The sequence below is a fragment of the Oncorhynchus mykiss genome, chromosome 8, assembly GCF_057628025.1.
Source record: "Oncorhynchus mykiss isolate SJ-2025 chromosome 8, ASM5762802v1, whole genome shotgun sequence".
NCBI classification, from domain to species: domain Eukaryota; kingdom Metazoa; phylum Chordata; class Actinopteri; order Salmoniformes; family Salmonidae; genus Oncorhynchus; species Oncorhynchus mykiss.
Genome location: NC_143029.1, coordinates 23523300 through 23539691, shown reverse-complemented (window position 1 = coordinate 23539691; position 16392 = coordinate 23523300). Strand labels below are relative to the sequence as shown.

Genomic DNA, 16392 nt, shown 5'->3' with positions numbered 1-16392 from the left:
TGGGCTATAGACAGTGAGATGGGCTATAGACAGAGAGATGGGCTATAGACAGAGAGATGGGCTATAGACAGTGAGATGGGCTATAGACAGTGAGATGGGTTATAGACAGTGAGATGGGTTATAGACAGTGAGATGGGCTATAGACAGAGAGATGGGCTATAGACAGTGAGATGGCCTATAGACAGAGAGATGGGCTATAGACAGAGAGATGGGCTATAGACAGAGAGATGGGCTATAGACAGTGAGATGGGCTATAGACAGTGAGATGGGCTATAGACAGAGAGATGGGCTATAGACAGAGAGATGGGCTATAGACAGTGAGATGGGCTATAGACAGAGAGATGGGCTATAGACAGAGAGATGGGCTATAGACAGAGAGATGGGCTATAGACAGAGAGATGGGCTATAGACAGAGAGATGGGCTATAGACAGAGAGATGGGCTATAGACAGAGAGATGGGCTATAGACAGAGAGATGGGCTATAGACAGTGAGATGGGCTATAGACAGAGAGATGGGCTATAGACAGAGAGATGGGCTATAGACAGTGAGATGGGCTATAGACAGTGAGATGGGCTATAGACAGAGAGATGGGCTATAGACAGAGAGATGGGATATAGACAGTGAGATGGGCTATAGACAGTGAGATGGGCTATAGACAGTGAGATGGGCTATAGACAGTGAGATGGGCTATAGACAGTGAGATGGGCTATAGACAGTGAGATGGGCTATAGACAGTGAGATGGGCTATAGACAGAGAGATGGGCTATAGACAGAGAGATGGGCTATAGACAGAGAGATGGGCTATAGACAGAGAGATGGGCTATAGACAGTGAGATGGGCTATAGACAGTGAGATGGGCTATAGACAGTGAGATGGGCTATAGACAGTGAGATGGGCTATAGACAGAGAGATGGGCTATAGACAGAGAGATGGGCTATAGACAGTGAGATGGGCTATAGACAGTGAGATGGCCTATAGACAGAGAGATGGGCTATAGACAGTGAGATGGGCTATAGACAGTGAGATGGGCTATAGACAGAGAGATGGGCTATAGACAGTGAGATGGCCTATGGACAGAGAGATGGGCTATAGACAGAGAGATGGGCTATAGACAGAGAGATGGGCTATAGACAGTGAGATGGGCTATAGACAGTGAGATGGGCTATAGACAGTGAGATGGCCTATAGACAGAGAGATGGGCTATAGACAGTGAGATGGGCTATAGACAGTGAAATGGGCTATAGACAGAGAGATGGGCTATAGACAGAGAGATGGGCTATAGACAGAGAGATGGGCTATAGACAGTGAGATGGGCTATAGACAGTGAGTTGGGCTATAGACAGAGAGATGGGCTATAGACAGAGAGATGGGATATAGACAGTGAGATGGGCTATAGACAGTGAGATGGGCTATAGACAGTGAGATGGGCTATAGACAGTGAGATGGGCTATAGACAGTGAGATGGCCTATAGACAGAGAGATGGGCTATAGACAGAGAGATGGGCTATAGACAGTGAGATGGGATATAGACAGAGAGATGGGCTATAGACAGTGAGATGGCCTATAGACAGAGAGATGGGCTATAGACAGAGAGATGGGCTATAGACAGTGAGATGGGCTATAGGCAGTGAGATGGGCTATAGACAGAGAGATGGGCTATAGACAGTGAGATGGGCTATAGACAGTGAGATGGGCTATAGACAGTGAGATGGGCTATAGACAGAGAGATGGGCTATAGACAGTGAGATGGGCTATAGGCAGTGAGATGGCCTATAGACAGAGAGATGGGCTATAGACAGAGAGATGGGCTATAGACAGTGAGATGGGCTATAGACAGTGAGATGGGATATAGACAGAGAGATGGGCTATAGACAGTGAGATGGGCTATAGACAGTGAGATGGGCTATAGGCAGTGAGATGGGCTATAGACAGTGAGATGGGATATAGACAGAGAGATGGGCTATAGACAGTGAGATGGGCTATAGACAGTGAGATGGGCTATAGACAGAGAGATGGGCTATAGACAGTGAGATGGGCTATAGACAGTGAGATGGGCTATAGACAGTGAGATGGGCTATAGACAGTGAGATGGGCTATAGACAGTGAGATGGCCTATAGACAGAGAGATGGGCTATAGACAGTGAGATGGGCTATAGACAGTGAGATGGGCTATAGACAGAGAGATGGGCTATAGACAGAGAGATGGGCTATAGACAGAGAGATGGGCTATAGACAGTGAGATGGGCTATAGACAGTGAGATGGGCTATAGACAGAGAGATGGGCTATAGACAGAGAGATGGGATATAGACAGAGAGATGGGCTATAGACAGTGAGATGGGCTATAGACAGTGAGATGGGCTATAGACAGTGAGATGGGCTACAGACAGCGAGATGGGCTATAGACAGAGAGATGGGCTATAGACAGTGAGATGGGCTATAGACAGTGAGATGGGCTATAGACAGTGAGATGGGCTATAGACAGAGAGATGGGCTATAGACAGAGAGATGGGCTATAGACAGAGAGATGGGCTATAGACAGTGAGATGGGCTATAGACAGAGAGATGGGCTATAGACAGTGAGATGGGCTATAGACAGTGAGATGGGCTATAGACAGTGAGATGGGCTATAGACAGTGAGATGGGCTATAGACAGTGAGATGGGCTATAGACAGTGAGTTGGGCTATAGACAGTGAGATGGGCTATAGACAGAGAGATGGGCTATAGACAGTGAGCTGGGCTATAGACAGAGAGATGGGCTATAGACAGAGAGATGGGCTATAGACAGTGAGATGGGCTATAGACAGAGAGATGGGCTATAGACAGTGAGATGGGCTATAGACAGTGAGATGGGCTATAGACAGTGAGTTGGGCTATAGACAGTGAGATGGGCTATAGACAGTGAGATGGGCTATAGACAGTGAGATGGGCTATAGACAGTGAGATGGGCTATAGACAGAGAGATGGGCTATAGACAGTGAGATGGGCTATAGACAGAGAGATGGGCTATAGACAGTGAGATGGGCTATAGACAGAGAGATGGGCTATAGACAGAGAGATGGGCTATAGACAGAGAGATGGGCTATAGACAGAGAGATGGGCTATAGACAGAGAGATGGGCTATAGACAGAGAGATGGGCTATAGACAGTGAGATGGGCTATAGACAGAGAGATGGGCTATAGACAGTGAGATGGGCTATAGACAGAGAGATGGGCTATAGACAGTGAGATGGGCTATAGACAGAGAGATGGGCTATAGACAGTGAGATGGGCTATAGACAGAGAGATGGGCTATAGACAGTGAGATGGCCTATAGACAGAGAGATGGGCTATAGACAGTGAGATGGGCTATAGACAGTGAGATGGGCTATAGACAGAGAGATGGGCTATAGACAGAGAGATGGGCTATAGACAGAGAGATGGGCTATAGACAGTGAGATGGGCTATAGACAGTGAGATGGGCTATAGACAGAGAGATGGGCTATAGACAGAGAGATGGGATATAGACAGAGAGATGGGCTATAGACAGTGAGATGGGCTATAGACAGTGAGATGGGCTATAGACAGTGAGATGGGCTATAGACAGCGAGATGGGCTATAGACAGAGAGATGGGCTATAGACAGTGAGATGGGCTATAGACAGTGAGATGGGCTATAGACAGTGAGATGGGCTATAGACAGAGAGATGGGCTATAGACAGAGAGATGGGCTATAGACAGAGAGATGGGCTATAGACAGTGAGATGGGCTATAGACAGAGAGATGGGCTATAGACAGTGAGATGGGCTATAGACAGTGAGATGGGCTATAGACAGTGAGATGGGCTATAGACAGTGAGATGGGCTATAGACAGTGAGATGGGCTATAGACAGTGAGTTGGGCTATAGACAGTGAGATGGGCTATAGACAGAGAGATGGGCTATAGACAGTGAGATGGGCTATAGACAGAGAGATGGGCTATAGACAGAGAGATGGGCTATAGACAGTGAGATGGGCTATAGACAGAGAGATGGGCTATAGACAGTGAGATGGGCTATAGACAGTGAGATGGGCTATAGACAGTGAGTTGGGCTATAGACAGTGAGATGGGCTATAGACAGTGAGATGGGCTATAGACAGTGAGATGGGCTATAGACAGTGAGATGGGCTATAGACAGAGAGATGGGCTATAGACAGTGAGATGGGCTATAGACAGAGAGATGGGCTATAGACAGTGAGATGGGCTATAGACAGAGAGATGGGCTATAGACAGAGAGATGGGCTATAGACAGAGAGATGGGCTATAGACAGAGAGATGGGCTATAGACAGAGAGATGGGCTATAGACAGAGAGATGGGCTATAGACAGTGAGATGGGCTATAGACAGTGAGATGGGCTATAGACAGTGAGATGGGCTATAGACAGAGAGATGGGCTATAGACAGAGAGATGGGCTATAGACAGAGAGATGGGCTATAGACAGTGAGATGGGCTATAGACAGTGAGATGGGCTATAGACAGTGAGATGGGCTATAGACAGTGAGATGGGCTATAGACAGTGAGATGGGCTATAGACAGAGAGATGGGCTATAGACAGAGAGATGGGCTATAGACAGAGAGATGGGCTATAGACAGTGAGATGGGCTATAGACAGAGAGATGGGCTATAGACAGAGAGATGGGCTATAGACAGAGAGATGGGCTATAGACAGAGAGATGGGCTATAGACAGAGAGATGGGCTATAGACAGTGAGATGGGCTATAGACAGTGAGATGGGCTATAGACAGAGAGATGGGCTATAGACAGAGAGATGGGCTATAGACAGAGAGATGGGCTATAGACAGAGAGATGGGCTATAGACAGAGAGATGGGCTATAGACAGAGAGATGGGCTATAGACAGTGAGATGGGCTATAGACAGTGAGATGGGCTATAGACAGAGAGATGGGCTATAGACAGAGAGATGGGCTATAGACAGAGAGATGGGCTATAGACAGTGAGATGGGTTATAGACAGTGAGATGGGTTATAGACAGTGAGATGGGCTATAGACAGTGAGATGGGCTATAGACAGTGAGATGGGCTATAGACAGTGAGATGGGCTATAGACAGTGAGATGGCCTATAGACAGAGAGATGGGCTATAGACAGTGAGATGGGCTATAGACAGTGAGATGGGCTATAGACAGAGAGATGGGCTATAGACAGAGAGATGGGCTATAGACAGAGAGATGGGCTATAGACAGTGAGATGGGCTATAGACAGAGAGATGGGCTATAGACAGTGAGATGGGCTATAGACAGTGAGATGGGCTATAGACAGTGAGATGGGCTATAGACAGTGAGATGGGCTATAGACAGTGAGATGGGCTATAGACAGTGAGATGGGCTATAGACAGAGAGATGGGCTATAGACAGTGAGATGGGCTATAGACAGTGAGATGGGCTATAGACAGAGAGATGGGCTATAGACAGTGAGATGGGCTGGAGGACAGACAATAAGTGGATTGTTCTATAGACTGTTGGCCCTTTTGAAAAGCGTACAGTAAGATGGGCCTGATGTGTAGAGATTAGAACAGCATTAGCAGTGCCAAATGATCTACAGTGCATACTTCAGAACAGAATGAAAATGGAGTGACTGCAATCTCCCAGTTCTGTACCGTCTGTCCTTGTAAACGTTTCATCAGCTTATAGTATTATTTTTTATATAATGCTTTATTCATGGGGTTGTTCCTTCTCTCCTAGCATACTCAGACTCCACTGCCCCTGGGCCTGGCGCAGAGGAGGGCCCCGTGATGCAGCTCATCTACAGACCCCTACGGCGGGAGAAGCGTTGTTCCTGTGAGAACCTGAATGATAAAGAATGTGTGTACTTCTGCCACATTGGCATCGTCTGGGTCAACACTCCTAGGTGAGTTCATCAAGAACAACATCTCACAGCACAACTCACCCTCTCATAAACAAAACGTAGGTAGAAAGATATCTACGACAGAGATATCTGTGTTGTGAAAACAGAGAGGTTTGTCTGTACTTTGTTAAGTTGTACATATTGAAAAGGTGGAGATACATAACATTTTAATTATCATTTCTCACGCTGTATCATATTTGCATATTGAGCCATATTGTAGAGTATATTTTAGAAATAAGGCTCGTTGGGGGCTAAAGGCTGTAGTTAAGCACGACGCAACGAGGAGTGGCTGGATACAGCCTTTAGCTGTGGTATATTGACCATAATCACAAACCCCCGAGGTGCCTTATTGCTATTATAAACTTGGTTGCCAACATAATTAGAGCAGTAAAAATAAATGTTTTGCAATTATAAACTGGGTGGTTTGAGCCCTGAATGCTGATTGGCTGACAGCCATGGTATATCAGACCGTATACCACGGCTGTCAGCCAATCAACATTCAGGGATCAAACCACCCTGTTTATAATTGCAAATTAAGGCATGATATGGGATGGCAGGTAGCCTAGTGGTTAGAGTGTTGGGCCAGTACTGAAAGTTTGCTGGATCGAATCCCTGAGCTGACAATGTAAAAATCTGTAGTTCTACCCCTGAACAAGGCAGTTAAGTCACTGTTCCCCGGTAAGTCGTCATTGTAAATAAGAATTTGTTCTAAACTGACTTGCCTAGTTAAATAAAGGTTACATTTAAAAAATGTTGTGACAGTGTTCTGAGAAGCCACAGGTTTTTTGTGTGTGATTTATTATCACATCAGAGTGTAATGAGCTGGATGATTTGTGGTTCTTCATAAAACTCAAAACCACAGTGTCAAGGATTTAATTTAAGTTACTGTCTATCATCAACTCAGACTTTCTCTCTCAACTCTTTCCTGCTGAAGCTTTTTGTTTAACACGAGTAAAGGTGAATACCAGTGAACTTCAACATTACAGTCGACTCACAATAAGTTGGATCTGAACATACAGTACTTCCTGATCCAAATATCCCACATCCAATTAGTTAGAGGAGCGGTTAGGGCATCTGCCCTCTCTTCTGAATTCCTTGTTTCCTCATGTGTTCTAAAAGTCCCAGGTTTCTATAAGTTTTCCAATATCCTTTCCAATGGTTAGCCTAAAACCAGCTGCTAAAGACCAAGACCTGTACAGTGTAGGTACTGTGCTATGTTTAAACATGGAATCACAGTAGTAGTATGCAATTATGTGATCATTGGTAATACCACATTTCCTCCTACCAAACACACTTAAACATAAGAATGGAAATCAGTAGTTAGGAACTGATATTACATTTCACATGAATGTTCACAAATGATCATTCATTTCCAAACTGAGCATAGAATTTTCTGAGACTCTCGCATGGTTTCTACTCAATTCTGTTGACTCAAGCTATCTACTTTCAACTCAAGAAATTAAGACAGTTCACAGTTTATAAAGAGAAGAGACAGGCTTTCACCATCCAAAAATACTGAGGTTAAACTACAACAGAGAGAAAGAGACGAAGGGGGGAAATGAAAGGGTCACCTTTCAACAGCTGCCAAAAACACCTTATGGAATGCAGATGTTTTGGCTGCTCAGACAGACAGGTAGACAGACAGTCAGACAGATGGGTGCATGTGCGTGCGTGTGTGTGTGCATGTGTGTGACGGTGTGTGGAGAACACAGGGAGGAGGTGACCCTGTTTGATGGGGTTGCTTTGAGTCGTGCATGGCATCTGGAATCAGTTCACTGTGTGGTCTTGTTAACATGTCCCAGGCTGTAAGGTGGGACATCATGGCGGGCAGGCAGACTGGCTCTGGTTGGCTTCAGGATCAGGTTAATATCCAGAGCAATGAAGCAGCAGCTTTAGGATATATACATGTGTTATGGAGGACTGGCGTCCTCTCTGTGTCCTGTAAGACAGGTTTGATACATTATACCCTCGAGACTCACTAGACACCAGTGTTTGCCCAGCTTTTCAGGGCCATGCAGCTTTATTTACGTGATCTGCCTCGTTGGTTCTATAAAAGCATTTTGTGGGTGCCAATAGAGATATAATATAGGATATTGAGCAATTAGCCCACAATTTCTCTGTCCCTGCGGAAATCTAATTAACATAGAAAAAAACATTCCTACCAAAATCTGTCTGTTTTATGACCACTCTGTTGAAAGTTGAAGACTCTCAAGAACATGATGGCTTCTGTCTGTAGCATCCAAATGGTTTGGGCTATAAGGTCCTGGTACTAGTTCAAAAAGTGAATGGAAGTACAGTTGAAGTTACATACACCTTAGCCAAATACATTTTACCTCAGTTTTTCACAATTCCTAACATTCAATCCAAGTAAAAATTCCCTATTTTATGTCAGTTAGGATCACCACTTTATTTTAAGAATGTGAAATGTCAAGATAATAATAATAGTAGAGAGAATTACTTATTTCAGCTTTCATTTCTTTCTTCACATTCCCAGTGGGTCAGAAGTTTACATACGCTCAATTAGTATTTGGTAGCATTGCCTTTAAATTGTTTAACTTGGATCAAACGTTTTGGGTAGCCTTCCTCAAGCTTCCCACAATAAGTTGGATGAATTTTGGCCCATTCCTCCTGACAGAGCTGGTGTAACTGAGTCAGGTTTGTAGGCCTCTTTGCTCGCACACACTTTTTCAGTTCTGCCCACACATTATCTATAGGATTGAGGTCAGGGCTTTGTTATGGCCACTCCAATACCTTGACTTTGTTGTCCTTAAGGCATTTTAAAACAACTTTGGAAGTATGCTTGGGGTCATTGTCCATTTGGAAGACCCATTTGCGACCAAGCTTTAACTTGAGATGTTGCTTCAATATATCCACATAATTTTCCTCCCTCATGTCGCCATCTATTTTGAGAAGGGCACCAGTCCCTCCTGCAGCAAAGCACCTCCACAATATGATGCTGCCACCCCGTGCTTCACGGTTGGGATGGTGTTCTTCAGCTTGCAGCCTTCCCCCTTTTTCATCCAAACATAACGATGGTCATTATGGCCAAACAGTTCTATTTTTGTTTCATCAGACCAGAGGACATTTCTCCAAAAAGTACAATCTTTGTCCCCATGTGCAGTTGCAAACCATAGTCTGGCTTTTTTATGGCGATTTTGGAGCAGTGGCTTCTTCCTTGCTGAGTGGTACTTCAGGTTATGTCAATATTGGACTTGTTTTACTGTGGATATAGGTACTTTGCACTGGTTTCCTCCATCATCTTCACAAGGTCCTTTGCTGTTGTTCTGGGATTGATCACTTTTCGCACCAAAGTACGTTCATCTCTCGGAGACAGAACATGTCTCCTTCCTGAACGGTATGACGGCTGCGTGGTCCCATGGAGTTTATACTTGAGTACTATTGTTTGTACAGATGAACCAGACTTGTGGAGGTCTACAATTTGTTTTCTGAGGTCTCGGTTGATTTTTTTTCCCCCATGATGTCAAGCAAAGAGGCACTGGGTTTGAATGTAGGCATTGAAATACATCCACAGGTACACTTCCAATTGACTCAAATGATGTCAATTAGCCTATCAGTAGCTTCTAAAGCGATGACATAATTTTCTGGAATTTTCCAAGCTGTTTAAAGGCACAGTCAAATTAGTGTATGTAAACTTCTAACCCACTGGAATTGTGATACAGTGAATTATAAGTGAAATAATCTGTCAGTAAATAATTGTTGTAAAAATGACTTGTGTCATGCACAAAGTAGATGTTCTAACCGACTTGCCAAAACTATAGTTTGTTAACAAGACATTTGTTGAGTGGTTAAAAAACGCCAACCTAAGTGTATGTAAACTTCCGAATTCAACTGTATATATGGAGATAGTTTAGTACCTAAAATAAAGGGATAAATATATGTAAATAAAACAAAAATTGTTTCCTGATCTTATATCTCTCAGATATAGGACAGACACTTCAGAACAAACTTCGTTTAGATTTTTGGCGGGACTATCTGTTGTTCCATGTTGTGAATCTGTAATTCAATGCATTTCTATTGGCTAATAACAGTAATGCCAAATTCAATGTGTCATCCAATAATTGTTTTATATATATTTTTTGATACCTTAAGAGGTCTCAAGAGCACTTGAAAAATGAATTCCTGACATTCTGTGCTGTGGTAAAATAAAACACTGAGTTCCCTTTGTAAGTTGAAAAAGACAATACATAAAATTCAAAGCTGTTGTGTTTATCAGTGCATGTACATCGTGATCTCATCATTCCCTTAACTCTTTCTCCAGTCAGGTAGTGCCATATGGAGTGGGCTCCTTCCCTGTTCGACTGAGGAGAGAGGTGGGACGGTGCGTCTGCCTGAAGAGAAGGGACTTTGAGTGTCTTTACTTCTGCTCTGCCTTGCGTACACTCAAAGAGTAAGTGTTCTTGAATCACACTTGAAATGTGTTAACATCATTGCTATCCCATATCAAATATTGAGAGGAAAAGAGTTAACACTGTCATGATTTATTTGTTTTTATAGAGGTCAAAATGATTTGGTGAAGAGGACATTTGCGACAAATTTGAAGAAGAGATATAAGGCTGAAATGTCAAATAAAAGGATCCAACAAACACTTAACGCAAGAAACCTGAAAGAAGAGAATGGACACTAGTTTCATCACCCTAGTTTCATGTCATCTGATTGGTCTCTTTTACAATATGACGCAAAAGGACATTGTACAGTGGTGGGGCACTTCTGAAACGTATTTATGAAATGTTGTAACTTTGCAGTCTTTTTGTGATTGTGACTCATTCTCAAATGTTTTAATGCTGTACATACATATTTTTTACTTTACAACATACAGTACATACGTCATTTTCAAATCAAATGAAGTTATATAGTTACAGTAATGCATAAATGAGCAGTATTTAAGATGTTACATGTAAAAATGTCTTGTATCTCTGTCAATGTTGTTTCTGCATGTTACACTGTTTTGGCCTCGACATCCTTTCGCTGTCATGGAGCTAGAACGTGAAAGACATGCTAGAAATGGAAAGCAATGCAGTTCACGGGTCTTAAAAGTGAGTTACAGCATGTATCAAACTAGACAGGGAATCATCTGTGTGATCTAGGACAGGTGGGTCATTTAACGCATCATATATCCAAAAGGTATTCAAGTAGAGTTTACATGTCACGGCAGTGGTACTCAACGTCGGGGTTGCCAAAATAGTCCCTGCTGAACAAGTTTGAATACCAGTGTTACAATTAAAATTGCATTGCTACCAAACATGGATTCCAGACTAGGGCTGGTATTCAAGCAAACCTGCAAGGCTACCAGACCGCTGAAGAAAAACCCATTCCATACAGTATTACTATCTCTACAGGGTCCAAAGCTAGTCTGTATTGACATAGTATCTGATAACTAGCTATGCAGGTTTGTTTGAGCACCAGTATTGTTTAAAAGATGATCAAATGACTATTTATTTTGTTTGTGAGATGATTTTATAGCTAATACATTCAAATCTAAACAACATCCTTGTCACAGTGTGGTTTTATTACAATAGTCCCTTGTTTGTTACAGTGATCTTCCATCAACCCTTGAGTCTAGATCTGCCTGTGAAATGTTCCGTATAGGCACAGACTAAGAAGTGTGTGTGGTATGTACAGTACATTATGTATCACTTACAATGAAGGAACATTCATTGGCCGAACGCCCTAGCCTGTCCCGCATTTATGGATCAAAAGGATAGTGGCTGTCAGCCAATCATCATACCTCTTCTCTTCTCTGGTCACCTTGCGGTCAGGTCAAGCGTTGCTCTGGGGATCAGTGTCCTCTCTGTGCTCCCTGCGGAGCGTCGTTCTGCCAGCATGAAGAAGCCCACAGGACCGCTGGATTGAACATGATTACAGCCTGAACCCTATCTAATCTTCTCCCACAAAGCTGTTCTCACCACTCAGAGGAAAATAACTCAGTTCTCGCTGCATGACTTGTGGCTTTCTGTTGCTGCAATTTCCTTGACTATGCTCTATTATTGTTAACAGGGTTGTTTGCAAGGTTTTCCTTTAGATTACTGTGGCACATCCAACCATCCCATGGGGAAAATCTAAATGGACCAATTCTACACACACAACACAATATCATTTCAACTTGATATAGTAAAGCTGAAGCCTTTCAATTTTTTTCTGAACGCACCATGATAATTCGTTTTCTTTTGAACAATTTTGTGAAAGAAATAGATATTGCATGTAGAAAAATCCCATTTAAAGCCATCAGTTGGCAAATAAATCTAACAAATACAGAGGTGGAAACAAATGTCTCCTGTAGACAGTTCGCACAGGGGCAAATGTTTATTTTATTTGCTTTTTATACTTAGGGGGTATAGGGGATATATCAGCTTTAATACTGCAGACAGATTGTAGATTCCATCAATGTAATTGTCTGCATCATTTCCAATCCCCCATAAAAAATGTTGTACACATAAACAGTAACGGTCAAAAGTTTACCTACTCATTCAAGGGTTTTTCTTAATTTTTTAATATTTTCTACATTGTAGAATAATAGTGAAGACATGAAAATTATGAAATAACACATATGGAATCCTACAGTATCCCAAACAAATATATTTTATATTTGAGATTATACAAAGTAGATACCCTTGGACTTGATGACAGCAACTCTTGGCATTCTCTCAACCTGATTCACGAGGTAGTCACCTGGAATGCATTTCAATTAACATGTGTGCCTTCTTAAAAGTTAATTTGTGGAATTTCTTTCCGTCTTAATGCATATGAGCCAACCAGTTGTTGTGACAAGGTAGAGGGGGTATACAGAAGACGGCCCTATTTGGTAAAATACCAAGTCCATATTATGGCAAGAACAGCTCAAATAAGCAAAGAGAAATGACAGTCTATCATTACTTTAAGACATGAAGATCAGTCAATATGGAACATTTCAAGAACGTTTTAAGGTTCTTCAAGTGCAGTCGCAAAAACCATCAAGCGCTATGATGAAACTGGCTCTCATTAGGACCGCCACAGGAAAGGAAGACCTAGAGTTACATCTGCTGCAGAAGATACTTTCATTAGAGTTACCAGCCTCAGAAATTGCAGTCCAAATAAATGCTTCACAGAGTTCAAGTAACAGACACATCTCAACATCAACTGTTTAGAGGAGACTGTGGGAATCAGGCCTTCATGGTCGAATTGCTGCAAAGAAACCACTACTAAAGGACACCAATAAGAAGAAGAGACTTGCTTGGACCAAGAGACACAAGCAATGAAAATTAGACCGGTGGGAATCTGTCCTTTGGAGTGCTGCATCAGATGACCTGGCCTCCACAATCACCTGACCTCAACCCAATTGAGATGGTTTGGGATGAGTTGGACCGCAGAGGGAAGGAAAATCAGCTAACCACTGCTCAGCATATGTGGGATCTCCTTCAAGGCTGTTGGAAAAGCATTCAGGTGAAGCAGGTGAAGCTGGTTGAGAGAATGTCACGAGTGTGCAAAGCTGTCATCAATGCAAAGGGTGGCTACTTTGTTTAATATTTGTTTGGTTACTACATGATTCCATATGTTTTATTTTATAGTTTTGATGTTTTCATTAATATTCTACAATGTGGAAAATATTACAAATAAAGAAAAACCCTTGAATGAGTAGGTGAGTCCAAAATATTCACTGGTAATACTGTATATATATATATATATATATACACACACATGTAAACGCATACATACATACATACAAACGTACATACATACATACATACAGACATACTGTACATACATACATACATACATACAGTACATACATACATACATGCATACATACATACACTTGGGAGTTTTTTCCATTATTTTCTGCAGATCCTCTCAAACTCTGTCAGGCTGGATGGGGAGCATCGCTGCACAGCTATTTTCATGTTAGATCGGGTTCAAGTCCAGGCTCTGGCTGGGACACTCAAGGACATTCAGAGACTTGTCTAGAAGCCACTCCTGCTTGGAAGCCACTTGTCTTGGTTGTGTGCTTAGGGTCGTTGTCCTGTTGGAAGGTGAACATTCGCCCCAGTCTGATGTCCTGATCACTCTGGAGCAGGTTTTCATCAAGGACCTCTTTCTGTACTTTGCTTCATTCATCTTTCCCTCAATCCTGACTAGTCTCAGTCCCTGCGGCTGAAAAACATCCCCACAGCATGATGCTGCCACCACCATGATTCACCTTAGGGATGGTGCCAGGTTTCCTCCAGATGTGACGCTTGGTATTCAGGCCAAAGAGTTCAATCTGGGTTTCATCAGACCAGAGAATCTTGTTTCTCATGGTCTGAAAATCTTTAGATACTTTTTTTTGCAAACTCCAAGCGGCCTGTCATGTGCCTTTTGCTGAGGAGTGGCTTCCATCTGGCCACTCTACCATAAAGACCTGTTTGGTGGAATGCTGCAGAGACAGTTGTCCTTCAGGAAGTTTCTTCCATCTCCACAGAGGATCTCTGGAGCTCTGGAGTGTCCAACTTCCTGACCAAGGCCCTTTTCCCCCAATTGCTCAGTTTGACCCGGGCGGCCAGCTCTAGGAAGTGTCTTGCTGGTTCGAAACCTCGTCCATTTAAGAAAGATGGAGTTCACTGTGTTCTTGGGGACCTTCAATGCTGCAGAAATATGCTGGTGCCCTTCCCCAGTGGCCAGACGGTGCCTCGACACAATCCTGTCTCGGAGCTCTATGGACAATTCCTTCGACCTCATGGCTTGGTTTTTGCTCTGACATGCACTGGCAACTGTGGGACCTAGTATAGACAGGTGTGTTCCTTTCCAACTAATGTCCAATCAATTGAATTTACCACAGGTGGACTCCAATCAAGTTGTAGAAAGATCTTAAGGATGATCAATGGAAACAGGATTCACCTGAGCTCAATTTCGAGTCTCATAGCAAAGGGTCTGAATACCTATATAAGTAAAGTATTTCTGATCTTATTTTATTTGCAAACATTCCAAAAAACAGTTTTCGCTTTGTCATTATGGGGTATTGTGTGTAGATTTATGAGGATTTGTATTTATTTATTTCATTTTAGAAGGAAATATATATATATTCATTCATTATTTTCCCCTAACCCTACCCACCCCTCTCCTAATTGAAGTAAACAAATGGACAACAACACCTAGGTTCTACTTCCAGTGTATACATACTATATACATATGGACACAATGCACCTTACAACAGTTATCTTTTGATTGTTTTTAATCCCATTCTTCAGCTACCATCAAGCCCTCCCATCCATCTCCGAATCCCAGCCAGCTTGATTTCTACTTTGCCATACATTTTTAACTGTGCTGTTTTACAAGAGTTCTGAACCCATATACATTTTATGGACACAGCATAATTTACATGATCTTTCTTGTTGTTTTTAATCCCACTCTTCAGCTCCACACAACCTGTCCCATCTATCGCCCAACACCATTACATTTTTATTTATATTTTCCATATATTTTTCAACTGTGCTGGGATTTTTCTCAAAAGTTCTTTACCTTTTTATTATTTTGGATAAAGAGTGTGGACAAATTAGCAGTGGGCAGGATTCGAAACCAGGCTGCAGCAGTATTTGTGCACCGGAGGCTGCGGCATAGACCGCTAGACCACCCTAGGCCACGATCTACTGATTCTGTCTCTTCGCAGCAAAATCTGGAGAGCTGGGATGGTTGCATCCCCCATATATTTATATAACATTCTATTGGTTGCAAAATTATGTATAATAATTTAAATAAAACAATTTAGAGTTTTAAATTCAGCGTTGTTTCATAACAGTTCATAAACAATGTGTCATGAAATCGGAACTTCGAAAATCTCTTCCCGGCTATTTAGCAATCTATATGGCACAGCTGACCTTTTTTTGGCCCTTAAATGAAACTGGTATACTTTTTATTTATTACAATTTTCTTGAACCAATTTTGGTCATAAATGCTTGCCCAACAGACGAGTTCCTTACTTTTTCCCCCTTCCAATTTCCTCTTCCATTTTTGCGGTGAATCTGCAATTAGTTGGTTGTAATTTTGGGAAGAGCAGACATTTCCATATATTTTTCTGAGCTGCATGTGTGACATACTGTAACTCCACCAGTCGTATTCATTAAAATAATTTATAAAGACTATACAATTTTCAAAAAATTCTGTTTTTTTAAATCAATTAGTATGTTTGAGTTTAACCAAAATATTTGTTGTATTATTTGTTCTGTCTTTTCTGGTGGATTAAACTGAAATTGCAACCAACGTTCTAAGGCAAATAATTTTTCCAACAATTGTTTACTGACAGATTATTTAACTTATAATTCACTGTATTACAATACCAGTGGGTCAGAAGTTGACATACACTAAGTTGAATGTGCCTTTAAACAGCTTGGAAAATTCCAGAAAATTATGTCATGGATTTAGAAGCTTCTGATAGTCTAATTAACATAATTTGAGTCAATTAGAGGTGCACCTGTGGATGTATTTCAAGGCCTACCTTCAAACTCAGTGCCTCTTTGCTTAACATCATGGGGAAATAAAAAAAA

General features: G+C 42.1%; 1 protein-coding gene across 1 annotated transcript in view; it reads left to right on the top strand.

Annotated features, from left to right (window-relative positions):
• The window catches only part of si:ch211-202p1.5 (endothelin-1), a 28399-nt gene extending 17014 nt beyond the window's left edge, over positions 1-11385 (top strand). The window contains exons 2-4 of the mRNA XM_021611987.3: positions 5719-5884; positions 10161-10289; positions 10397-11385. Coding sequence (XP_021467662.2) covers positions 5719-5884; positions 10161-10289; positions 10397-10526 — 425 coding nt within the window. The 3' untranslated portion in view covers positions 10527-11385. The remainder of the gene's footprint in view (positions 1-5718; positions 5885-10160; positions 10290-10396) is intronic.
• The last annotated feature ends 5007 nt before the right edge of the window (positions 11386-16392 follow it).